General features: G+C 41.0%; 1 protein-coding gene across 3 annotated transcripts; it reads left to right on the forward strand.

Moving 5' to 3' along the window:
• The first annotated feature begins 1,005 nt into the window (after window positions 1–1,005).
• MAP3K8 (mitogen-activated protein kinase kinase kinase 8) lies at window positions 1,006–24,960 on the forward strand. 3 transcript variants are annotated; one of them, XM_017652264.3, is made up of 8 exons: window positions 1,006–1,634; window positions 7,148–7,509; window positions 13,816–13,983; window positions 16,104–16,365; window positions 17,833–17,939; window positions 21,830–21,982; window positions 22,671–22,917; window positions 23,849–24,960. In XM_017652264.3, exons 2-8 carry the CDS (start codon window positions 7,171–7,173, stop codon window positions 23,977–23,979), a joined length of 1,407 nt encoding a protein of 468 aa, XP_017507753.1. In that variant the 5' UTR covers window positions 1,006–1,634; window positions 7,148–7,170; the 3' UTR covers window positions 23,980–24,960. The 3 variants fall into 3 exon arrangements, with proteins under 3 accessions (XP_017507753.1, XP_017507751.1, XP_017507750.1); XM_017652262.3 differs by lacking the exon at window positions 1,006–1,634 and adding an exon at window positions 2,348–3,120; XM_017652261.3 differs by lacking the exon at window positions 1,006–1,634 and adding an exon at window positions 3,149–3,487.
• Window positions 24,961–26,608: the final 1,648 nt, after the last annotated feature.

Raw genomic sequence — 26,608 nt, forward strand, 5'->3', positions numbered from 1 at the left:
GAATCTCCTCCTTCACTGAACACTTCAGCCTTTGGGCTGGTGTGTCTTTTTTGTGTTGTCCAAGCCAAGTGCTCTAACAGTGCATGCATGTGCTACAAATTAAGCCTTGTCATTTTGAAAGACCTACTATGAAAAAGTTCAATTATAAATGATATTCATGCACATCATCATAAAAAAAGTTACATATGGTAATGAAAGAAAAAGAAGAGCTACTGGATTTTTAAAATACAACTTCAGTTGTTTAAGAATTTTAAAGGTTATAATAATGGTTTTAAGTTTACCCACATGTCTGTGCAGTTTCTCATCTGAGAACATTATTATCAGAAGTCTGAAAAGATCATTATTCAAACATCTCAATTGATAAGTATAGTTGTTACAACAAAGGCATACAGAAGAAACTTATGCTGATGAAATCAGGCCCAACTTCCTCTTAACTTAAAAATATCAGATTTAAAGCTTTACTCAAATTCAGTATTTTCAGTATTTAATGACCTTCCTCAAATACTTTGTATTTTGTTATAATTTAAGAAAATGAAACTTTTTTCACCAAGACACATATAGATATCTCACAATTTGTTCCAATTTATCAAAGAATTTTCTAAACATACTACATTTTATGACTATGAAAAACATGGAGAGCAGTGTGTTTTATTAGTATAGAGCACTGTTTGGGGTAACATATGCCAATGTGTGGACCAGGTCACTTACCCTTTGTTACTATTTTGTTTCCCTGAGTAAATGAGTTCTGATTTCCAAACTAAAAGATTACAAACCCACTATTGTCCCAATCTGTGAGTGGAGAAAGCCCCTTCAAGTGAATTGTAACCAGTTGCAAGTCAATTTTAAAGTGCATTTCCTCTGCTGCAAAAAGCTTCAAGAGAGTTCTTCTGTATGGTTGTGCACACCCGCTCACCAGCAAGCTTAAACCCCACTTTAGTGGTATGCTCCTCAAAGAGTAAGATTGCTTTTGGAAGCCTGTGTAACAAAGTCTTGACCGAGAAAACTGCAGAATCAAAAAACTTTCTTTTCAGTTTTCTCTCTTCTCAATGTCTTTACCAGTCACTAAATCCAACCTCAACTTAGTCTTTAAAAATGTTTTTAACTGAAAGCTCTTCTTAATGCACCTTACCAGGTGAACTCTGTTATTGCATAAGTCATTAAACAGCCAGAGAGAACCCTGCTCCAGCAGCCATTTCACCATCTCCCTAAAATGTAGCTATATTTGGGAGACTTCTATATAGGAAGTAAGGCTAATACTTAGTTCCCAGAAGATTAGGTGTGGTTTTTGATGAGCTCATTCAAGGGGGTGGGGGCAGGAGTGGTTCCATGTTTCTATTTTTAAAATGGATATAAAGATCACCCTTTGTTCCTCAAAGACAACAGATGAGGGGCAGGCGTCTCAGGTTACAATTAGAAGTAACAACCTGGCTAACCTGGTTTCCAGAGAAAAAGCTGAAGGAGTTCAAACTTCAGTTCCAGCGCAAGCACGCTGCACCAGCCGAGTCAGAGAAGCAGTGTTGATTAAAGCTGCGCTCAGTCCGAGACCAGAAAAGCCCAGGGCCAAAGCAGGGCTTTTCCTTCAGGCGCTGGGGCGCTTCCACTGCCTGGGGCCACCTGGCGAGTTCGAGGGTATGGTACGTGATCCTTGTTACCGCACTCCAGGATTTAAAATAATTGGGAGAGGGCAGAGTGATTTAGTGCTCAGGCAAGCAGTTTGATTTGCTAGCCCGGCTCACTTTTACCGACGGTATAGGTGACTGTCAATCACTTACCATCCTCATTCTTGCCTGGAGAGAAGCACAAAGCAATTACCGGAGTTAAAGCCCTACAAGGAGGGCCTTGAATGTCACGAAGACTAGCCAGGTCCATTAGCAATTCTCACGTGCCTTCTTCGGGTGGGCAAAGCAATTTTCTTCCCACAAAAGAGAGCGTTAGAGCGAGTCCCATGCTGTTTTGCAACTCGGGGCAGAAGGAAGTTTGCTATGGGAAAGGGCAGGACAGGGAGCCAGAGTCCTGGGCGTTTGAATCCGGCCCCGCCTGGGAAGCCCAATGTCCGGTTCGGTAAGAGGGAGGATGTCTGTCTACCTTACATTCTCTCTTCTCCAGGCGCCTTGCAAAACGTCAGGCCCATAGTAAGTGCTTGATACTAGGTTAGTATTGGGGCGGAGGGGGTTGGGGGGGGGCGGTGCACTGCAACTCTGTAGGGACTGGGAATGTCCGGGAGAGTGGATTTCGGGGAGATAAGTTCTATTTCCCTAAAACTCTCTTCCGACTTCACCCAGAGCAAACGCTAATCATTCAAGAAGAAAGAACACTATGAACGAACTTTGATCTTCCCAAGCAGGACAGAGAATCCCAGACTCGCAGCTGGAGTTAGGAGATAAGTACTGGTACACTTTGTTATGGTACGGTGCCACAGAATGGTCCTTTCCAATAAGGCTGTAAAGAACAAAACCAGGTTTGGCTGGCGGAGTACACCAGCCCCTGCCCAGGTGCTGGACCCCGGTTCAGGCCCACCCTGCGGCAGCCTCTTCCAGGCCTTTAAACCGGAGTCCGTGCGTGCAGACCACAGATCGTGGCACTCGTGTGTGAACGTGATCCGAGTCAGCGGCGGACGTGCGGCGCTACCCGCGATCCATTGCGACTCCTAATACCGCCAGGTCTCCCGACTCCGGGCTCGGCCAGCGCCCCTCCCTGCGCAGCTCTCGGCTCCTCCCCCGTCCCGCCTTCCACTCCGCCCGGGCACCCCGAGGGCAAACAGGGGGAGGACGGAATTTCCCAGAGCAGGGGCTCCGGCTTCCCCGCAACGCGGCAGCCTCTTTCTGTTTACGGAGAGAAAGGGGAAATGGAAAAGGCGGGGAGGCGGCGGCGGGTGGCGTCCGCTGCACCGCCCCTCGGCCGGCTCAGACGCCGTGAGTCAGGGGCAGACGAGGGCGGCAGGGGCTCACTAGTCCGTTCCGCTCGGGACGACGCGCCACGCGCCGGGGCCGGTCGCCCTGGCTCCATCTCCTACTGCCGCCGGGCCCCGTGGCCCCGGAGGGCCGACCACCAGCTGTGCACGGTGCCATCTGGGGGAGGCGGCTGATGCGCTCGGCCCGCGGGGGCGCGCGGAGGCCGCAGGTAACACACAGTTGGGGGGCTTGGGAATGTCTTTCTGGTGGCAGCCCTCCCGGGTTCCCCAGCGACTGACACCCTGAAATGGAGGATGCCCCCGCGGAGAACGCAGGGGTCGAGGAGGCGGGGGCGTGCCCACCAACCGCGCGGCTGCGCCTTAGTATCTCGCTCGGGTCGCGGCTGCAGCCGGGGCAGCTGGAAAGCACCTTGCGCAAGGGTCTCACGGGGTGCAGGCTCGCGACTCCTCCCCCTTCCTCCCCTTCCCGGATCCCGAGCGCGCGAGCAGTGCCAGTCTGGGCAGTGCGTAGGGAAGCTGAGCCGCTGTTAACTGCGTCCACCGCCGGGACGGCTGCACCCTCCCTGTCCGGCCTTGGTGAGTGCACCTCGGAGGCCGGGAGACTCGGCTGCTGCCCCCGGAATCCTGGCTCCTTTTATGATTACAGGACCTTTTGGCTCCCCGGCGTTAATAGGAGGAAGGGAGTGGGGGTGGATGGCAAGCAGAGAGCCTTTTGAATAGCTGAGACTTAATTCAATGCTTCTAACCGGGACTCTATTCTGTGACTAAAGGGTCGTTATAGCAGAACGTGAATGCCGGGCTTTTGGTCTAAGAAAGAATGTTAGAGGAGAAAACAAACCTTAATTCACAGATGTTTCCCTGTGGTAAAGCGATATGAGGCCTCTGAAATTACAGATCTAGGCGGAGAACCTCGCTAGTTTAGAAGGGAATGCGGTGTGCACGCGGATTGCCCCAAAAGTGAGCAGGGAGCTGTATTTAAGAAAAACATTGTGTATTTCACTTTTGGAGAGAGATACTTGGTCCGAAATAAAGAGCTGCACCTGATAAAAACAGAAAGGCACACTACTACCGTTGTTTAACACATCTGTGGCCTGATTCTCTGGTACTTGCCTACTAGAGTATAATCTGAATATAGCACACGCCCTCAGCTCTGATGGATGGATGGAGGTTTGTGTGCAGTACTTCTGGCACATGGCCCTTAAGGACTTTTTTTGTGTAAAGAAAATTGATTTTGAAGCAGTGTCTGAGCTCCTATATAGTCAGATTGTGTCATTCTGGGGCTTTTGGGGAACGAAAATATAATGAAACATGTGCCTGGTGGGGCAATGTACTATTCTGGCAGAAAAACATCTTTTAAGTGGGAAGTAACACAGGCATAATTATCTTTTGTTAGGCAGAAGCCCATGCCTATAATCTTGGCCATTTTATTTACACTTGCCAGGAATTTTCTCAACGTTGGTTTAGGTAGATGGAAGTAGCCGAAAGTATGATATGACTGTTTTGGAATAGGATTTTCCCTGGGCTTTATTGCTGATTTCTGAAATAATTCAAAGCAAATAATTTGGACTATATCGCCCATTTCTCCACGTCTAAAATTGGCATAATCATCTACTGTGCTAACAAGTTGGGATTTTATGAGGATTTTTATTTTTATCTATGTGGGGAAGGGTCTTTATTGCAACAGTAGAATATCTTCACAATCCACACCTTTTCTAGATGAGGACTGATTCTGTGAATAATCCAGAAATGATTATCGGATTGTGTGCTAATTAAGGCCTGAAAGTACTGACGCTTTTTGCAGGGGCACTCAGCAGGTGGACTGGTCAGCAGAGTTGCTAGGGGAGCGCTGATGTTCATCACAGGAGCCCTGCGTTGCTAAGGAATTATGTCGGGGGGTGAAGATGGTCTCCTGTCTTACACGCCGCTCCTTCTCCTGGCCTCCTTTCTCCTCTCTTCCTAACACCTTCCCTCAGTGTGCAGTTTAGGGGTGTGTGTATTAACCGCTTAGATTTTAGATATAAAGGCTTGAGACAATCTGCAGGACTTAAGAAACAAAACCTGTCTTTCCTCTCTGGGTCAGCTGACTGGCTTGTAAACTTTATGGGCTTTTTTTCTTTCTTTTTTGAGTCATGTTACTACTGGGAACTTTATTTCCTCCCGAGTAGGCCATTTGATAAGTCAAGGAGCCTTGAACTCTTCAGCCAGTAGGGTGCTAAATCAGACTGTTTTTGTTTTAACTTCTGTTTTTCAGTAAATGCTGCAAGCAGAAACTGCAAGTAAATAGCTCCACGAAGTCAAAGTCCAATGTTCCTCCATTAGCTTAAGAAATTCCTTTCATGATTTAATAGATTCCAGGAGCCTGGATCACACTCTCTCTCAAAGATAATACAAAATCTCTGAAGGAGGGATGGGGGAGGCTCCCTCTGCTCTCTAGATGCAGCCCTGGGGGTAACAGCCATCAAAGCATTACCTAAGTTTCTGCCTTTTTTCCCTTATCTCTTGTTGTAGTGTCTTTAAAACTTCACTGGGAAGAGTCCCAGGGAATGAGCAAGCACATCCCATTTGCAGATAAGAAAGGAGGTCCTAGTACAGTACCTAAAAAGCCAGGGTCTGCCTCAGTACCTGTCTCTCTTATGCATACAGTAGCCATGGCAGATGACACAGGTTATTAATTATGCACCAGACACTGCACCAATCACTTTATGCACATGAAATGAGCTCTTTAAATTCTCACAACCATGCTGTGAGGTAGGTGCTGTTGTTATGCCCATTTTACAAATGGGGGAAGTCAAGGTGCAAAGTGGTTAAGGTCTTTGCCTGAGATCATGTAGGCAGGAAATGGGGGCTGAGACCTGTTCCTAAGCAGGTTGAGTCTAGATGGAATGTGAAACTGCAGGATTCTAGATTGTCCTCCTCAGACACAACTTGCACATCAGAAAATGATTGTCATGTAACTTTGAATCACACTGCATTGCATGATTCTTCTCTTAAATTAAATTCGGAGGCCAATGTCTGAGTCAGAGTTGCAGGTGGCCCCTAAGGGGGAATATTTCCTAGAGCCTTGTACTTGAGCTCCAAGTTGATCAAAGCCTATAGCTTGTGGCACTGAGCATTGAACGTGTTAAATAAAGGCTTGTGCTTTTAAGAACCTGAACCATCTTTCAAAGAGAGAGGTGGTACTTTTAGGAGCACAGTAATTTAAGTAGAAATACATGTCTCCAAGTTCTCTTAGATCTCTTCAGTCCTTTCATCTTTAATCCTTTAGAATGGAGTTGTTCTAAAATCCTAACTATCATTTTTTCAGTCTTGGTTTATCTTTTTTTTTTTTTCTCATTTACAGATGTAACACCTGCTTTATATGTAAAAACTGAAATACAATACTAGCTAATATAGTTAGTCAACCTTTTGCATGCCTTACTTATGATGGGTTTAGTTTTCCCTGCATCTTTGTAGTACCACAACTTCTAGAGGGTTGTTGATCTAGATAGTAAATTAGCCTTCCTGGGCCCTTGAGATAACAGCTTTGTACCGTTAAAGATTTCTGGTCCCAAGAGGATACACAGATTCACAAGTTAAATGAAGCTTCCCCTTTCTCATACTCATTGCTGGCAGAATGAGGATTTGAGACTATATCCCCCATCTAAAGGAGCTCTTTAACTGATTTGTACTAGAGTTATTCCTCAAAGTTGACCCACCATTATCAATTTGCTTAGATTAAAATTCATTTGACATAATTTTGTTTTGAGGGCCTGAATTTTATTTGCTAAGTTAACTCCTGACTTTGGTAAAGTAGTTCCTTTTTGTTTTTAAAAGTCACCCAGAGGCATAAAAGCCCCAGAGATCCGAGCAGGGAGGATTGGCCCCTTTAGGGGAGCAGTAGGGTTGGAAGCTGCTATAAAGGGTCAGAAGCCTTAGCTCCTCAGATTCCTAAGCTGATCTTATTTGTGTTTATGTTCAGCGAAAGTTGTTTTCAGTGGGTATAGCTGATGCCACCAACTCAGTGAGTAAGTGAATAACGAATTAGCTCCTTGGATCTTAGAGTTTCCCCTCTGCAAACTGAGTGGATGGACAAAAGGTTATCTGGCTGCCAACTTGAATTCATACACACTGTAGACACCAAGTCCTCATTTTATAAACATAGGCATATAGCAGCCTATTCCCAATCTTTTGATGTCATTTTCCCATTGATTTCAAATGCAAGTACAGTAAGCTAAGGATTTGTGTTTTCTTTTGCAGACTCCCCGGAAAGCCTAACAGTAATGGAGTACATGAGCACTGACAGTGACAATAAAGAAGAAATCGATTTGTTAATTAAACATTTGAACATGTCTGATGTCATAGACATTATGGAAAACCTTTATGTGAGTGAAGAGCCAGCGGTTTATGAACCCAGTCTAATGACCATGTGCCAAGACAATAATAATCATAATGAGGAGCATTCCGAGTCTCTGCTGCTCAGTGGCCAAGAGATGTCTTGGTTATCATCAGTCAAATATGGAACTGTGGAAGATTTGCTTGCTTTTGCAAACCATATATCCAATACCACAAAGCGTTTTTATGGACACCGGCCTCAGGAATCCGGAATTTTATTAAATATGGTATGTTTTTTCTGCATCAGTTCAGCCTTACTACTGAAGCTTCATTTAATGCAGAGTGGCATGTGAACTTGGTTTAGACTAGTTGCCAGGTATGATTTTGAAAAATGTAATATCTATAAGAAGTCCCTCCATGTTAAAGGTTCCAAAAAGGCCTTCATTAAAAGTTACATTTAAAGAATCTTTCCCATATTTTAGTAGTAATTCTACAAATAGGTAATTGAGAAGAATGTTTAATTTAATAATCCATTACACATCTCGCTCATCGGTCAGAAGAGAAAGGCTTAATGAGAATCCTTCATCTAAGAGGAGCGTACAGACTTTAATTAACATATTTGAAGGCTGAGTTTTTTGCTCCTCTCTTGTCACATATTGAAACGTCACAATATTACTACTGGCTGAATTTCATTCTTTCAGAAATATAGTTCATAGGCAGTAAATAGCTATCCACAGATTTACTCTGTTTATTGGCAGAGTATGAATGGCAAATGATATATTTACTTAGTCATCCTAAATATGCAAATAATCCAAAATATTGTGACAACACTTTGTTGCCACAAAGTAGATCAGTTGATGTGTTTACATGTGCCTGGGATTAGGATTCTGTCAGTCTTAGTATGTCAAAGGTGATCTAATTTTTTTAAAGCAACTATTGGCAAAGGAGTAGGTGGTAACTTGCAAAATGTACTTATTGATGAAAGTGACTCCTTTTCCTTTGGTGTATCTACATGGCAAAATGGCTAATGAAGGTCAGTGCTTAAGGAGTACGGATTGGCCAAAGTACTTAATTATCTTGTTTTTTTTGCATACCACATTCAATAAAAACAAGTAATTTAGGTCAGCTATGTAGTGAATTGTTTTGTTAGAAACTAGTTGTGTTCACCTACAGCTCAATTTGGAACAAGATTACCTTCTGCATAGTTGTGTGACTCGCTTTGGTCTAGATTAGCAAAACTAATTAGCAATTAATAGTTGACTAAGTACTTTACCTTATCTTGACAATATTCCTTCTTACACATGGAAAGTGGTAATTTGAACTAGGAGCAGTACCCAATTTTCTTAGCTAAAATATGGCTGGAGAACTCTGTTCAAAATAATATATATACCTATAATGCGAAACATAATAGTTAATGTATTTTTTTCTCATTTTTTAATATATTTATTATTTGTTAGAATAGGTATTTTAAAGGAAAATGTGCAGAATAAGCAAATTATTCTTGCTTGTAAATGCATAGAAACTTGGGTATATTTCTTCTGGCCTATCAGACTGATTAGGGATAGGCCATAGAGAGTCATTAGGGGATATACAGAAAGAAATACAGGAAAATTATAAAGATACAAAGAAACAGCTTCCTGAAGGTTTTGGAGTAAGAAGAAAAAAGCTTATGCAGAAAAGGAGAGAAACGAAGAAATTAAAAGGAAGTGAAAATTTTATCAACAAAGAGTAAGAGGAAAATGTTGTCAGCTGCTGCCAAGGATAGTATGTTCCTACTTTAAATAAATAAATGCATATTCAGGAGAAAATTTAAGAACCAGACATACCATAAAGGCAGGGATCTTTAAAACTTCAAGAAGATTTTTATTTTAAAAATGACCAAGAATATAAAATATAAAGCTAGAAAACTTAAAACTAGAATGGAGTAACAGGTGAACCTTAAAATCTACATGTAGACTGTAGACCGCGCCTCACTGGGCAAATTAACCCAGTGGCTGATGGCTCAGGGGGCCCTAGCTGACTCTCGTCCCTGAGCTTAATGATTAGCTACAACTCTGTGGCTGCTAACAACCTCTCACAGCTCCGTTTTACAAATGATGACATAAGGAATCCTGACTTGCTGCCCTAATCATAGCCAATCTGAGAAAGGATGATAAAGGAGGCAGTTTGCTCTTGACTGCCTTTCATCCTCATGTGGTGCTCTCCTTGGAACCATCCTGCATTCAAGACCTTTCTTTTCCCATGATCCTCCTGCTAATACCCTACCCAAATTCTTCTCTCCTGGGCTTTACTTACTGTTGTTTCTCTGCTTTACAGAAAAGCTAATTATCTACCAGATAGATTGGTTTCAAGGCAACATTGATCTACATGTATCTACACAGGGACAGATACTTTCATTTAAGTATTCACCCATTCATTTGGAGATGTAGTTCAAACATCCACAGTGTATCAGGCACTTTTTCAGGTGCTAGAGATGCTGTATTGAACAGTCTATGTCCTCTGGTAGCTTACAATCTAGATGCAGGAGGCAAGTAAACAGGCAGTTTTAATGCAGTGGGGCACTTCCCAATACAACTACACTCTAGTTGTTGTGGGGAAGCTCAGGCAAGGTATCTCATAAAGCCATGAAAGTGGGTAAGGAAAGGGAATGTCAGCCAGCTTCCCAGAGGATTTGCCCCCTGAGCTGTTAGGTTGGAATCAGCCAAATGATGGGGATGGAGAGTGGAGAGTATTCCAGATGAAGAGAAGAGCATATGCAAAGGCCTGGAAGGCAGAGAAACATATCTTCTAGGAACCAACAATCACAAAGCCTGTGGAGTTAATTAGAGAGGATGGAGGACCAGGAATTGTAATAATATCCTGATGCATAGGCATATTAAATGGTGGTCTGTATGTGTGTGTCAAGTGTATACTGTTTTCCTAAAAATAATATTTAATAAAGATTCCACCAATATCCAGTAGGACCTGGGAAAGAAACTTTAGGAAACTAACCTGGGGTTTGCTTTGTGTGGGAGTGCTACACAGTGTTTATAATCTAGACCATTCGTGACCCAATCTGGGCATGAATAACCTCAGATGGTTCCAGACATTCAACTCACTGGTGATTATTAGGGGAGCTGGAGGGCCCCAGAGGGCTCACTCATAGGTGTGAGTATGAGATGGGAATGCTGTTCCTCTGGGGTTAGTCATGGAGACTGGGCCTCTCAAGGTTGAAAAACCCTTAAAGGTACTTGAGTCAGGTTCTCTGTCTGACACTTGAATCATCCTCTTCATCATTTCCAATAATAGGTGGAATAGTTTGGTTTGTGCTTGAAAATCTCCTGTGATAAAGAGCTCATCCCATACTGGGGCATTTAATTTCATATTTGGCCAATTCCAATTGTAGGAAAGTCCTTTCTGATGTAGAACTAAAATTCATGCCTGACCCCTCTTTGTCCTGGTCCTGCTTTTTGGCCATAAAAAAGGTCTCTATGTTGAGGGGTGGTGAGGAGAGCAGGCCACTGAATTAAAGTGCTTGTGTAGGTATCTCATCTCTGAAATGGATTAGCTGGGTGACATAGGGCCAGTTGTTACACCCCTCTATGCCTCAGTTTACTCATAGGAGCGGTGCCTTTGGGGTCACGTAGACATGAGTTCGAATCCTGACTCTGTCACTGCCTAGCTTAGGAGCGGTGCCTTTGGGGTCAGGTAGACCTGAGTTCGAATCCTGACTCTGTCACTGCCTAGTGTAAAATGCTGTAAAATGGCAGCATCATAGCACTTAGTCCGTGAGCTTATTGTGTGTAGTAAATAATGTGCGTGACCTGTTTACACACAGGAGTGTTGGAAGAAGGGAAGCCATTGTGGTTGCGGTAGTTATTGTATTCAATTGTTACTCCTCTTTGTTATGACAGCCTTTCCAATATTTTAAAAATTGCATGTTCGCCACGTCTTCTTTTCACAAACACTTCTAATAATGTGGGTTGCTTCTTGCATGCTGTAGTGGTGACTTTCCTCCTCATCTGGCTACTGCCCTCTGAAATCAAGCCAGTGCCAGGGCCTGGCCTGCAGAACTTGAACATAGCAGTCCCTTTGTTGTGTGACCAGCAGAGTAGGACAGAGCTGGCTTTGCATTTGTGCAAGATAATATGCTTCTTTTAATGTGATCCAAGGTCACATCCATTTCATAGCAGCCACATCCCACAAGTCTCTTACAGATTTTACTCTTACTGCAATACCGAAGGATTTTTCTCAACTGCTCCCTGGCCCAGTATTATTCAGTATCAATGACAGTGATCCAGGTAAAGAAATGCAGAACATGCTTATAATGTCTTCACTTGAGGATGGCTTTGGCAAGTTAAATAATTGGCAGACTTAAGCAGCATAGAGTTCGGTGAGATTGTCTGGCAGGGCCCCTAGGAGGAAGGGGAAAAAAAAGTTTCCAAACCCAAATAGGGAAGGTCTAGGGGAAGGGGAAGAACCGGGGACTTTGCAGAGTTGCACACCAGGCAGTATCTACACTTCACACTGTACAGGCAGGGCCTATCAGGGAAGCTGTTGAGAACTTTTAGGGCATTAAGACAAGGGTTCCAGAACTCGGGAGATTTTAAAATAGTGAAGCAATTTGCAGTATTTGATCTAAAGCTAAGGTGCTTGGTGACATGTGAATGTAGGCTTTTAATAACTGGGTTTTGATCATGGCTCAGTTTTTAATTACAGCCTTCTGGAAGACAAAAGGCCCTTGTCCAAGCTTAGGAGCGGTGCCTTTGGGGTCAGGTAGACCTGAGTTCGAATCCTGACTCTGTCACTGCCTAGTGAGTGACTTAACCTCTTGAAGCCAATTTCTGCATCTGTAAAATGGAGATAAAAAGAGTTACCTCACAGGATTGTTGTGGACGTTGATGAAATTATGTATGCAAGTACAGAGCACAGTGCCTAGCCCACAGGTAGCACTCAGTATACAGCTGCTGTTATTATTCTGCATCCCTTGGCTAGAATAAGAGGACACTGGGTCAAATTGGGTTATGACAAATTTAGCTGGACAAAGTAAAATGTCCCTGAAGGCAAGTTAACCACTGAAGAAATACTTAATAACAAGTAAGAGGCAGTAAGCAAGTGCAGCTGAGTGCTGTGTGTAGTCCTGTCTAAATGTGGACGGGGACTAAATTTATTGCATGCTTAGCACATGGTAAAAAGAGGCCTCTGGCAACTTGAGGTGACACAGTTCTTGAAAGGAGGTCATGTTTCACACAAGGCAAGACGGTGGTCTGTACTTCCTCATCCTTCCCCTTGGGTTCTGCACAGGGGGAGGATTTGGTACAGAGGGAGCCCTCAGTGACATTTTATATTAAATTTAGTGACTTTCACATTTCTAAGTACTCAAGTTGGCCTCTACTTCATTCCTGACTAATAGTGAGCACAGCTGTTGGGGTGTAGCTAAGGTTAGCAAAATGGAGCCTGAATGAGTAACCTTCAGGGCTGCTAGAACTATTCTCACATCAGGGGCCTGAGTGGGGAGCCCTGTGCATCTGCAGATGAGTCAGGTCTTCATTCTGTTCCCGTGTGGTCACATTCCCCTTCAGCTTCTTCTGTACTTGAAATAATTTACTGCCACTTTGATAGTTTCATAATTCCTGAATTCATAATCTGAAGTCATAATATTACTGAATACATTTAAGAATAACTTGTATTTTGGGGACCCTTTATCCCTTCAAGGGAACACTTTAAACCTTTTTTTGGCATGTGCCCTAGGTCATACCTCCTGTGGATTATTTTAGTAATTTGTTTTAAGTTTAAATTATTTCTCCTTTTAATTTTTTACTGTTTATGTGCAGAAAAATACATACCTCTTAAATGTCCAGTTTGATGAGTTTTGACTATTACACACACAATTGTAATCCACACTGCTACCAGGCTACCTCTCTTTTCATTTTTGACTGGACTGGTTACAAAACCTGTGTTTGCTTGCTCAGGAATTCTTGGAGGTCAGAGGTTGTCGGTCTCTTGTTCATAGCTGCTGCCTCAGTTCTAAATGCAGTGCCTGGCACATATTATGCACATAGTAAATGTTAAATGAGTAAGTAGATGAGAAATAATTCTGCCCTTACTTTATTTATGCAGCATTGTCACCTCATAGCTCTGGCATAACACATTGTTTTCCGGGATCCTCTGTGATCATCAACTAATTTCCACACTCTCTCTGTATGTATCATGTGTGAGTAAATGCTATGTGGACCAACAGGTTAGCACATTTTAATTGGAACCAAGTCAACTCGTAGGTGCAATTCATATTTATGCAATCTTTATTTTCAACTTTTGGTCACAGTAGTCATGCTCCCTTAGATAATTTTTAAAGTTCTATTTGGCAATTAATTACCCATAAACAGATGGGAATATGATCAGGTCTGACCAGGGACATCTTTCTGTTACATACTTTTTCTGTTTTGCTGCAGCTCTAAATATAGTCTCTGTATACTTTATGATTACACACAGTGACATTAATTTCAAACACTGTGCATAGAAATGCAGTCTAAAGTAACCAGTATCTAAAGAGTAGGTCTTAGAAAAGGGCTTCACTGAAATTCTCACCTTCCTGCATTTTTATTTTGTTGTAGGTAATCACTCCTCAAAATGGACGCTATCAAATAGACTCTGATGTCCTCCTTATCCCTTGGAAGCTGACTTACAGGAATATTGGCTCTGATTTCATTCCTCGGGGGGCCTTTGGAAAAGTGTACTTAGCGCAAGACATAAAGACGAAGAAAAGAATGGCTTGTAAACTGGTATGTATTTAATAACCAGACAGGTGAGCTGCATGTTTAGCATTGTGGGTTTTGTTTGTTTGCATTACTGAAAAGTTGTTATCAAAGGTAGATCAGATCTACCTTAGAGAGCTCTGTCCGAATGTATCTGGTTTTTGTCATTTTTTTTTTATTTGTTTGGTACCTGGGGCTGTTCAGCTACTAAGTCTGCTTAGGTGCATGGTTGATTTTAATCTTAGTTTGCCTTGATAAAAAAAGAATGTGCTGCTGGCTTATTTAGCACCAGCTTAGATAACAGCATCACTCTCAGGGTGGGGTGGGCTGGAGGGGAGCTGTCCCCTCGTGCTGCTCCCTTAATCCCTCCCACTGGGGAGGGGAGGAGCCCAGGCAGGGAAACGGAAGCTGGGGAAGTTGCAAGGCTTTTCGGGCCTACAGATTAAAGGGCTAGATTTAATAGACTGATTACTGAAAAGACCCCATCTCTTCTTATTAAACAATCATTGCTGATGCGCCTCTGCTTTGGAAAACTCTTTGGTCATATCTACCCAAGTTGAACATGCACATGCCCTGTGACCCAGTAATCCCACTCTTGTAGATACACACCCTATAGGCATGTACATATCATCACCAAAAGCTTTGTACTAGAATGCTCATAGCAGCATAGTTTGTAATAGTCCCAAACTGGAATGTTTCCAGATGTTGCAATGTGGTATATTTACACAGTGGGGTACTGTAAGTGAAGAGAATCTGTGATTTATAACTTTAATAATGTAGATGAATTTCATAACCATTATGTTGAGCCCAAACAGCCAGACACAAAATAAGATGTGCTGCACAAGATCCCACTTACATAAAGGCCAAAAGCAAGCTAAGTAAACCCATGTTGCTGCACATCGGGTTAGTGAGTGCTCTTGAAGAGTAGTGACGGGCAGGGGTCAGCAGGGGTTTCTGGGTGCTGGTAGAGCTCTGTATGTTGATCTATGGGGTGGTTACATGTATATGTTCAGTTGGAAATTCATTGAGTTACATACTTAACCAGTTTTGCCTTTTTATGTATGTCTTTTATTTTAACAAAGTTTTTTTAAGTGCAATAAAATAAACTCAATTTTGAGTTAACAAAAAATCAAATACAAAATAATTGCTGAATATCATCTTAGTCTCTCTTAATTCAAAGGTTAACAATATGTTGGCCTCATTTGTTCATAAGGATTTGTTAGCATATCTGTTAGGAAAATTAAAAAAGGAGGTGTTACAATAAGCCATTTGAAGCTTGCAGTTAGGGGGGACATATTCCAAGTCCTAAAAAAATGTCTGGTGACATTTTATACAGCCCTTAGAACTAAAATGTTTTGTTTTTCTGTTTTAGCACAATGGACATGGGAAAAGAGCTTTGTGGGTTTATTTTTCTTGTAGTTATATTTAATTTTTAAGCTTTTTTTCTTAAAAAAGAAAAACATCTGATTAAACAGATTGAAAAGGATGTAGGCTGCAGAATGAGATCCTTTCCTTAAGGCATCTACCATATTGGGTTCTTATATATCCTTCCAGAAAACTTCTATGGACATTTATATGTACAGTTAAAATTTTTTTTATAAGTAAAAACAATATACATAACTTCTGTATCTAACAGAAATAGATAGATGTTTTCATCTAACACTGTGTTGGAGACATTCCAGATTTATTTTCACTGAAAGATCTAGTTCTTTCTTTATCAATGACTTCTGACTTTCCACAGAATAAGCTAGTTAGAGCATGAGTTGTAGGACCAAAGATATTATTTCAGTTTGGGCTGAAATACTGAAAATACAACCTGAAGTCTAAGTGCCATAGAAATTACATGTAAAATAGATGGGAAATTATCTCCCTTTTGATTCAGTCATATCATAATTCTTTGGTTCTATTTCTACATTTTGAATGAAAATAATATATTTTTTTATTTTCTTATTTTGTTTACCTAAAACTGACATAATGTAAAAGCAGATCTGAAGTCAACATTATTTTAACTTGGCAATACAATTTCATACAGATCACAGTATCCTTTAGGACATCTGTTTGCTCTCAGGTTTGTGGGTTGACCTATATTATATATATTTTTTATTATCCTATGGTTATTTAGATCTCACTGGTATTTTGTGTTCTAGATCCCAGTAGATCAATTTAAGCCATCTGATGTGGAAATCCAGGCTTGCTTCCGGCATGAGAACATTGCTGAGTTATATGGTGTGGTCCTGTGGGATGAAACTGTGCATCTCTTTATGGAAGCAGGAGAGGGCGGGTCTGTTCTAGAGAAACTGGAGAGCTGTGGACCAATGAGAGAATTTGAAATTATTTGGGTGACAAAGCATATTCTCAAGGGACTTGATTTTCTACACTCAAAGAAAGTGATTCACCATGATATTAAACGTAAGTTATCTTTGGATGCCTACGTTCTTGGCATAAAGAGGCCAATTAATGGGGCAGAAGCCAGTGGGCGCCTCCCTTCAGTCTGAAGACCCTGAGTGGCAGGGAGCATGGCTCCTGTGGAACACTTGTCACTCTCCTCACTGCTTGTGAATGAAACACATTTAGAAGCCAGTGGAGGTCAGTAGAGCTTTCAAAGTCCTAAGGAAGGATGATTACCCAATTCTTGTGAAAATTCATCTATTCATTGACATATCTACTACGTACTGCCTATACCCTTGTTAATAAGACTTTTGAAACAACAATTTACTTAAAAACATACTCAGCATCACATAACTTTGAGAAACAAATAGCTTTTTAGTTTTGAACACTATTTTAGCATTAGTCCATTAAACAAGCCTTCACTAGTTTCTAAGAGTAAGAGAGGGTGGGGAAATAAGCAATTCTAAACCCTTAGTGAATCTAATGCTAAGTTGGACTAGCAAAACTTTTACTTTTTAAAAAAAATTGGTATTTTTCTTTTTTGTTTTAGAAAAGTGGCTTCATAATAGTATGCTGCTTATATACCTTAGAATTTGAAACTCAGGCTCTTGAACATTATATTTTTTCCAATTTTATGGAGATATAATTGACATGTAACATTGTACAAGTTTAAGGTATACAATGTAATGATTTGATATATGTATATATTGCAAAATGATTATCATAACAAGGTTAGTTAACATGTTCATCACCTCACATAGTTATAATCGTGTGTGTGCATGGTGTGAGAACTTTTAAAATCTACTCTTAGCAACTTTCAAATATATAATATAGTATTATTAACTATAGTCACCATGCTGCATATTGCATCCCCAGAACTTACTCATCTTCTAACTGGACCGTTTGATTGCCTTTCATCCATTTCCCCTAATCCCCACTCCTGCCTCTGGAGTTCTCTGTATCTGTGAGTTCAGTTTTTTTATATTGATTCTACATATAGATGAGATCATACAGTATTTACCTTTCTCTGCCTGATACATTTCACTTAGTATAGTGCCTTCAAGGTCCATCCATGCTGTCATAAATATGGCAGGATTTCCTTCTTTTTTATAGCTGAGTAATATTCCATTACACACACACACACACACACACACACACACACACACACACACATCACATTTTTTTTATCCATGTATCTGTTCATAGACACCACTTAGATTGTTTCCATGTCCTGGTTTTTGTATCTTGAACATTATTAATGGCTACAATCATTTATATCTGCATTGGCTGAATTCTTGACAGATCTGAAGTGATTTTTCACCTAAACTCCCAACCAGATTCATCTTCCTCTTTTGAACATTGTATACCCATCACAGTAGGGAATGCATTTCACTTTATTCTGATTTGGATAGATGGTTGTTTTAGGTAATGTTTTCATTTTCTTTATGGGTATATGTAATTGTAACTAAAATTTTCCTCTCTTTATAGCTAGCAACATTGTTTTCATGTCCACCAAAGCTGTTCTGGTGGATTTTGGCCTAAGTGTTCAAATGACAGAAGATATCTATTTTCCAAAGGACCTCCGTGGAACAGAGGTAACTATATTCCCACAAAAATGGTCAATATATTTTCAAGAGTAAAAATAAATGCTTTAGCGTTCTGCAGATAGGACAAGGAAGAAAACCTACTGCATTAAATATTATCATCATTGGGACATAGTGAGCACTTGCTGTGTGCCAAGTACTAATTTTAGCACTTTTAAGTGTTTTTTTTTATTTAATCCTTATAACAACCCTATTGGAAAATACTGTCATTATAGGCAAATACTATTATGATTCCCATTTTACAATAAGGAAATAAGCTTGAAGAGGTTAAAATAAAGTGCCCAAATTAACTTAGCTAGTGACAGATCTGGGACTTGGACCCAGTTTTTTCCTGTCTAGATTCTGCCTAACCACTTTGAAACTTATTAATATAACTAATACATATATTCTTAGTATAACTAATATTACTGTTTTAGTTCAAACAGCCATAATTGTCATGGTCATTAATACTATGGATTGCAAACCAAGAACATTTCAGACCTATCTTAATCCTAAAGAGCCTATAATAAACCTCATTTATTATGCACAAATAAATCTTAATTTGAAAATATAAACTAGCTGTAATATATAACTCATTTGTGAAGCAAAAAGCAAAGTGAAACAAAAAAACTTCCTGGATCTGAATGAGATGCAGATAAATACATTCATTGGGCTTTCAAAATATATGTTTAACATTCACAGTATTAGACTGAATGCTCGATTCATATAATGAATATCTTTTGAGTACCTGCTGTGGCAGGGTGTGTGCACAGGGATAGAGCGCTGGACAAGGCCAAAAGACCATACCCTCAGTGGTACTTCAACTGACCCTGCTCTTTAGTGAAAGGAGCTATTTTAGATTTACTTGAATTGTTAAAAGACCAATAGTTTAGTTCACAGTAGGATATAATGGATATGGATTGGATGCAACTGGGAAGGTAAATGGGTATAGAAGCTGCCTCCCTGGCACATGTCCACTATAGTGGATGTTTTAGCTATCAGAGTCCCCCAGCACAATACCCTTCTTTTTGCTAAAAGTGCCCCCAGGACATGGAGAGATGGCACTTGGCTGCATCTTTACCTCAAGATTGCCAGGTCAGTCTTGTGTTCAACCAAATGACAACCCTTAGACTAGCTAGGAGAGGTATATTGCACTGAACTCAATTACAGTGCAAAAAAATTATCTTCATTTCAAACTGAGATTCTGTAAGCCTTCTCTTAACCATTTTAAAGGAAAGACTCTCCTGGGCAACAGAAGAAATCCTTGTTTTTGCTGGTATTACTTAAGTTATTCTGGAAAATACTTAGGACATTATCCTTGATAAGTTTCTCTGAGCAGAATTATATTCCTAAGAGAAAACTGTAGACTTAGAAAAATGTTTTCGTCCCCAGGTCTTAAGAATACTTCACCAAAGCACAAAACCTATTAAGACTTAATGCTTATGACATGTTTATTTTGGAAAATGTACTAGCATATTTTGGCATTAGTCAGAACTTCAGATACGACTTTCTACTCTTTTTCCTGGAGCCAGTTTGATATGCAAACTACTTATGGTTATTAAAGATGAGAAATACCTTTCTCTTCCCGGCAGTGTGATCAAATTGAACATTTTGCAATGGCTGGAGAAAGATTCTGGGATTCTGCAGCCCAAAGAGATTGTATGCTTGAATGTGAGATAATAGCTGTTTACTCCTGAATAGTATTTGGATTGAGTTACTTTCAGCAAATGTGAACTGCTTTTTCTGACGTGCTAAATTGACTTGGTGTTCAGAGTGATAACCTCTTTTCTAGTCAATCTGCATTAACTATCTGTTTGGTCCTCACAAGTTACAGTTTGATAATGAGCAAGGTTGTGAAGTCACCCATGAAACCTTTAGCAAGCTTGTTTCTATCATTCATATTTAAAGCACCAAAAAGATACTGAATCCAAATCAACCATGCAGATCTGCTTCCCACTGGAACTGGGTCACTTGGCTAATGCCTAGCCATAGGTGACCAATCACAGTATCGCTCACCACAGGAAGCACTTGTCACCTGTGTTGGAGCTCTCTTTCTCTATCTTCCTCAGCATTCATTTTCAGAGCATTATATTGTAACCATATAATACCTATCCAGAGTTAATTTGGCACCTATTTAATGTATTGCATATTTAATGTATGATGCAGGGAAAGAATAACTAATGAAAATAGCTATTTAGAATAGCTTCTGTAGCATGGCACTTTTTTAAAAGTTCCTATATTTTCCTGAGTCTGCCTTTGGTTTTATTTTATGTAAGTTAACACATAATCATCACATACACGGACATGCACACACAGTCTCTTTCCCTTTCTAATAAATGTGTTGAGAGGTAATGGGCTTGACCCCCAACATCTAGTACCCTTGCTCCAGTGCCCATGCCTGAGGGAATGCAAGTGTCAGAGACCCTTGCGCGGTCCCCTCAAGCCTCTTTCATGCCTGAAGACTTCCAGCCTGAAGAGTCCTTGAACACCACGCCCTGCTGCTCTGGCTCTTGAGGAGTTTGAGGAAGCAGAAGCTCTGAGCCATGGGCTCTTGGGCATCTGCCTGAGGGGCCAGAGCTAGGTCCCCAGGTGGACAGGACACTGCTGTCCTCAAATGTGCAGCCACTGGGAGCCTTCAGGTGCTGTGTGTGCAGCCGATGGTTACACCAACCGTAAATACGTGGCCTGCTCCTTGCTTAGTAGGGGAGGAGGCAGGCGGCCTCCATTGCCAGCTACTCCCCACCCACTCTATTTATTGTTTAATTTTGTGATTATATGTAGAAGAAAGTCTTTCAGTATCCAAATATTCTGTTTTTGCTTCAGGAAAAATTTGAAGACAAGGAGTTCAGTTTAGTCTGTTTTCTGAGACACACACACACACACACACACACATATGCATGGATGCACGCACATGCAGAATATGAATGAGCAAGGGAACAAACAAACCAGCCAGAAGTGAGTTTTAGGAAGGTGTTGAGTTTGGTTAGGATGGGGAAAATTGGGCACTTTCCCGTTTCTGTAACTTAGTCCTTCACTTACTCACTCTGAAGTGTGTTCCGGTAACACTTACCCCTCTCCATATTCAAATGACAGGCTGTATAAAAACTCCTTAGGGATAAATACTGGTAATTAGGTTGATACCTACTGTATGTCTGCCCCAGCCATAATGCAGATCAGTGGTCACCAGTGTTTGCTCTCTTTTTCTTACTTTTTTAAGTTTAAAAACAAACACTTCTTAGAGAAACTATTTCTAAAACTAACCCTACTTTTCCAGTATCAATTCATGAAACCAAATAGAACTTATACAGTGTTAATGTGGCAAGCCTTTAATATTTAGTCTCTGGGCTCATGGCTGGAAGAAATGAGAAATAGTTCATAGAAATGACTAATCACAATCACTTTTAATGCTACGCTTTAGCTTAAGTTCTTCTCTTCCAAATGATCAGTGTTACTATGCTGAGGACTTCTGCCACCTCGTATCGCTGCAGATAATTAGAGGTTTGGCGATTTAATGACAAACATGAAGTGAAGAACTACGTTTGTAGTGTCCATTTTAAAAGGATAGGAATTGATATTTTGACAGAAAAATTAAACATCAATCAGTGCTTTGCAGAACTTGGATGAGTGGGAGTCCCAGGTGGGTTCTCGGCTGTTAGATCTACCATGTGTTCAGTCCGTGGGGAAAAAAGGGGTGTTTTTGGAAGGCTGCAAGGACATCTCCGGCCAGGGCAGCCTGGCTCCCTGAGGGTGTCTTTGTTATTTGGGGAATGCAGTGACGACATGCTCTTCTGAAGGCATGTGCATTCAGTAATATGGTAAAGGTGCCAGAACTGGACTAGGGAAATCAACATGGAAGCTCAGATAAATGAGACAAGTCAGACCAATGTTTCCTGCTCTTTCAGATCTACATGAGCCCAGAGGTGATCCTTTGCAGGGGCCATTCCACTAAAGCAGACATCTACAGCCTGGGGGCCACGCTCATCCACATGCAGACCGGCACCCCGCCCTGGGTGAAGCGTTACCCTCGCTCAGCCTATCCCTCCTACCTGTACATAGTGAGTAGGGATCTCCCAGGAAGAGGTGGGAGGAGTCCCAGCTGCTCTCCGTCCTTTAACACACCTGAGGGGGGTGGTAGTAAACTAACAATCCATGAGATGAAGTTGAAATTTCCTCCCACATGGAGGGAAGACCCATTCTTGCAAAGAAGGCATTGCTCTTTTAATGGGAACTTACTAACATGTGCATTGGTCATAAATTATGTGGCATTCTGTTATATGTGTAATCAAAAATTGCCACTCAGCATATCAAAGTAGCATAAATCTTTGGGTCTAAGAAGTTACATATGGTTTTAGAATTCTTTCATAAAGAAGGTACTACTACATACAGATCTCCATGCCAGCCTAGCATGTAGTGAAACATGCAACTCCCATTTTATTGTTGAGAAATTGAGGAGCAGATACTTCCCCATTACTTCACAGTAGTCCTTGGGCCAATAGTCAGATATAAAGCTATCATTGTTTATTCAGACCTAGCATGTATCCCTGATTGCATTAACCCAAAAGATGGGTTTAACCCAGTGTCCTTAAGAAATTAAAGGAAAACTTGTTTAAGAGTATGGTCTGTATTTGCCAGGACACAAGGGGGGAAACAAATGACTTTCCAGGGTCTTGTTTCTAGAGAACTTTTCCTGTTGAGGGTGTATTTTCATATGACTGATGCTGAGAGAGAGCTGGTTTGTTGTAGATTCACAAGCAAGCCCCTCCGTTAGAAGATATTGCAGGTGACTGTAGTCCTGGCATGAGAGAGCTAATAGAAGCCGCCCTGGAAAGGAACCCAAATCACCGCCCCAGGGCAGCAGACCTACTCAAACACGACGCCCTGAACCCCCCGAGAGAGGATCAGCCGCGCTGTCAGAGTCTGGACTCTGCTCTCTTTGAGAGGAAGAGGCTGCTGAGCAGGAAGGAGTTGGAACTTCCTGAGAACATCGCTGGTATGGACACCTTGCTGTGCCCAGTGTCTCTGCTTGCTTGCTTTTTCTGTCTCCATCAAACCTCTGACATAGTTCATGAAAGCACTTGGGAAAACCACAGGAGTCACTTCTTGAGTGCTTGCCGTAAGTTGTTTGAGCAATTTCAGCCAGAATGTTAGCAAAAACATTTTTTTTTTAAATTGGCTAATTTACCAGCAAACTGTAATAAGTTTTCAGGGCAAATGGAGGTACACAGTCATTGAGAATTGCCTCTGACTTGCTTTTTTGCAACAGAGGATATCATTTGCCTTTAAAAACAAATCAAGCGTGACAGTTTTGCTCTTAGTAAAGAGCTGGTGTCTGTTTAATTTATTCATGGTAAACTTCACCAGTCCTTGGTTGGAAATATCATGGAATTGCTTTGCACAAATAAAATACTGAGTTTGAATTCAGCTTGCATTTCTGTCTTTCTGTGTTTAAAATCTCTTTGCCAGCTGTTAATCTTTCCCATTAGGAAGGTCAGTAATGCATTCCAGGAGCATTGAATATACATGGAGAGGGGTTTCTATTTTTATTATTAAAATCTGTGGCATTCTTAATCCATTTAGGTCCAAACCCAGATGTCAAATCTGGAATGCTTGTTTTCTTTTTTTTTCTGCTTCTTGTCTGACTTTTCTGTATTTAAAGAGAACCATCTGGGATGTTAGAAAATATGCCAGGATTTCTAGCTAATTTCTCATCATTATTGACTCTTATTTGAACTCTTTTCTCTATGTCATATTAGATAAACTAGCTCATAGTGTTCAGCTGTATTTATTAAAAAGCAGAGCTTTGAATGCTGTTTCATTAGGCCCAAAGTATTAGTAATATTACTTTTTTTTTTCAGAAGGAACAGGTATTTATTATTGAACATGTCCCCTAATCATTTATTTTTCAATGTTTCCCTTTTCAGATTCTTCATGTACAGGAAGCACTGAGGAATCAGACATGCTAAAGAGACAACGTTCTCTCTACATAGACCTGGGAGCCCTGGCTGGCTATTTGAACCTTGTACGGGGTCCACCAACGCTAGAGTATGGCTGATTGATGACATCATCTGCAGCATTTATGTCTGGAAGCTGGGTTCTGCTGACTCTGCACAGGGACTCTATATAGTGAATTGCACCATTTATTAGCTGGCAGTGTGGGGCTCCCCTGCTCATGAACGGGTCTCCACATGGCTCCTGTGTGTTTGATTTATGAAGCTGCCCTGGTACCTACAAGGTCTTAAAAGTTCTCATGTCTCAGGTGGCGTGTCTCAAAAGAAGTTGAGAGTTCATAGAAGGATCATTTCTGGTGACTGATTCCATTCACTGTGCACTTTGCTCAAAATTTTTAAAATATCAATCACAGTGATAATATATTAGCCTAAAATAACTATTCTTTTTTCTGATTTAAGTATGGAAACTTCATTTAACTCAGAATGGTTGCTATGTGTATACTGGTATATATTATATGGTAACTCTTTGAGCCTTTGTCAGTATATTCTAATATAAATTAAAGTCCTGTTTTAGGTGAATAGAACAACTTGTTGGCAGTAGGCTGAACTAGTGTCTTAAAATGGCTAACTGGTTAATTAGGAGCCATCTGACAGCAGACCACTAGTGACAGGTTCTGTTATGTTCCTATGGAAACATTTTGTACTGTATATGCTATGCTTAAGACATTTAAAACATGATGTTTTGAATGTGGATGAAACTGTGTAAACCACATCATTTCTGTACATCCCAAAGGATGAGAATGTGACTTTTAAGAAAAATGGAAACTTTTATAAATTCTTAACGATGCTACTTTTGTAATTCTTGTGATTCTATTTCTTCTATGGATTTGTATATTAAAATAGCATACTGTGTATGTTTTATATCAAAAGCCTTCATGAATCTTTCTTATATATATATAAATGTATATATTTAACATTGTAAACTATAAGAGTATTCCTACTTAAAATATATTTTTACATCATGCAAATGAAGCCAATACCTTTTCCAGCATGGTTAGTCAAATAAACTCAGTATTTTGCCTTAATTATTATAAAGAGTATGATTCTCAGCTGGGATCAGGGATGGGTTTTAGGTTTGGGCTATACATTGGAGGGAACATGTATCATGAGGCAAAAAATATCTGAGCTTTGCAACTTGTATGCATGTCCCTCTTCTGCTGCTGTGTTAAGCCATTGTCATCTGGAATATGTTGCATCCCTTCCATAAGTTGAGGTAGAAAAATAATTGTTCGCCACTAGTTCAGGCTAAGTCTGGCTCTATTTTGCATCTTGTTTTTATACATTTATATTACCTTTGAATATATACTTGGTGCCTGTTATTGTTCCTCAAGGTAGTCACTAACTGGCCTTTGCATGAGGCCTGCTTCGATCATGTGCACATATTCCAGTGCAAACTGTGAATGGACTGATCTGTCATTCACTGAGCAGACAGTATTAAACATGTTATGTAAAACACACCATCCCTGTAATCCTCACAACATGCACAGGAAAGATGCATTGTTTGCTACATTTTTTTTCAGAGGGGAAACAGGCATAGTGGGAGTTGATAACCTCGCTTAAGATCACAGAGTAAGTGAAGAAGACAGAGTTGGTATTTGAACCCAGGCCTTTCTGACTCCGGTGCTGGTTTTCTTCCTCATACTGTGTTGCTCGTGAGTGGTAGACCATCATAAGTGATAGGTCATCTCCCTGCAGAGAAGTCACAGTGCTGCCTCTGGGATTCAGGGCAGAGGTGAATGGTGGACTGACCATAAAGCTAATGAAACTTTGTCTTGGGGGCCTCTCACTAAAGTGAGCTCCCTGGCCCTGTGCCCACCTTCATGTTTATTCCAGATCAGCCTTGGGTCAGGGTGTGCAACTTTTGATGATTTTCATGACAAACGGTCAGTATGAATTGAGTTCCCATTAACAAATTCCACTTGGAGAGAAACATTCCTTTTAAATAAATTAGAGCTTGTGGAAAGACTCGGGGGTGTTTGTTTGCCAAGAGCTGATCCGGATCGTGGAGACTGAGAGAGCAGTCCTAAGAGCTAGCGGGGGACGTTCCAGGCTGAGACCTGTGTGCCCTGAGGAGGGCTTGCAGAGGAAGCCCTAGGAAACCAAGAGTTATAGCCTAGGATGGGCTCCTGGACAGAGAATCAACTTCAGAGAAGCTGATCTAAATGGCTCTCTAAAGATCTTGAGACACTTACTTGCCTCTGCTATGGCCAAGTCACTCTTGGTCAGTGATGGTGTTACCTGTACAGCAGTGTCAGGAAGAGAAGGGACACGTGGTTCAGCTTTGGCAAGACTGTGCCCTATAGGCAGTGGAGCACACCACGTAAGAGTCCCTGGAGGATTATCTCCTCAGAAGCTCACCTGCTAGCTATGTCACCAAGCTGTGAGGGTGCTTAGCTGGCAGCTGATACCAGCTTTTAGCTGGAAGGACTGACTTTACCGAGAGCCAACTCATAGAAAGGTATACACACCTCATCAAAATCTGGACTTTATCTCTTTCGCCTCCCCTTTGCCTGGAACAACAGTGTAATTAATCTTTCATTGTTTTGGAGTTATTTCTTTGTAGGCTTATTAAGAAGCATTATCCTGTATGCTATTTGCTTGTGAAATATTATTACTATAAATTATAATTCCCACAGTAAACCTGTGTTAAATAAATTACTGGCAAAGACAGTG

This window comes from Manis javanica, chromosome 2 (genome assembly GCF_040802235.1).
Source record: "Manis javanica isolate MJ-LG chromosome 2, MJ_LKY, whole genome shotgun sequence".
NCBI classification, from domain to species: Eukaryota; Metazoa; Chordata; class Mammalia; order Pholidota; family Manidae; genus Manis; species Manis javanica.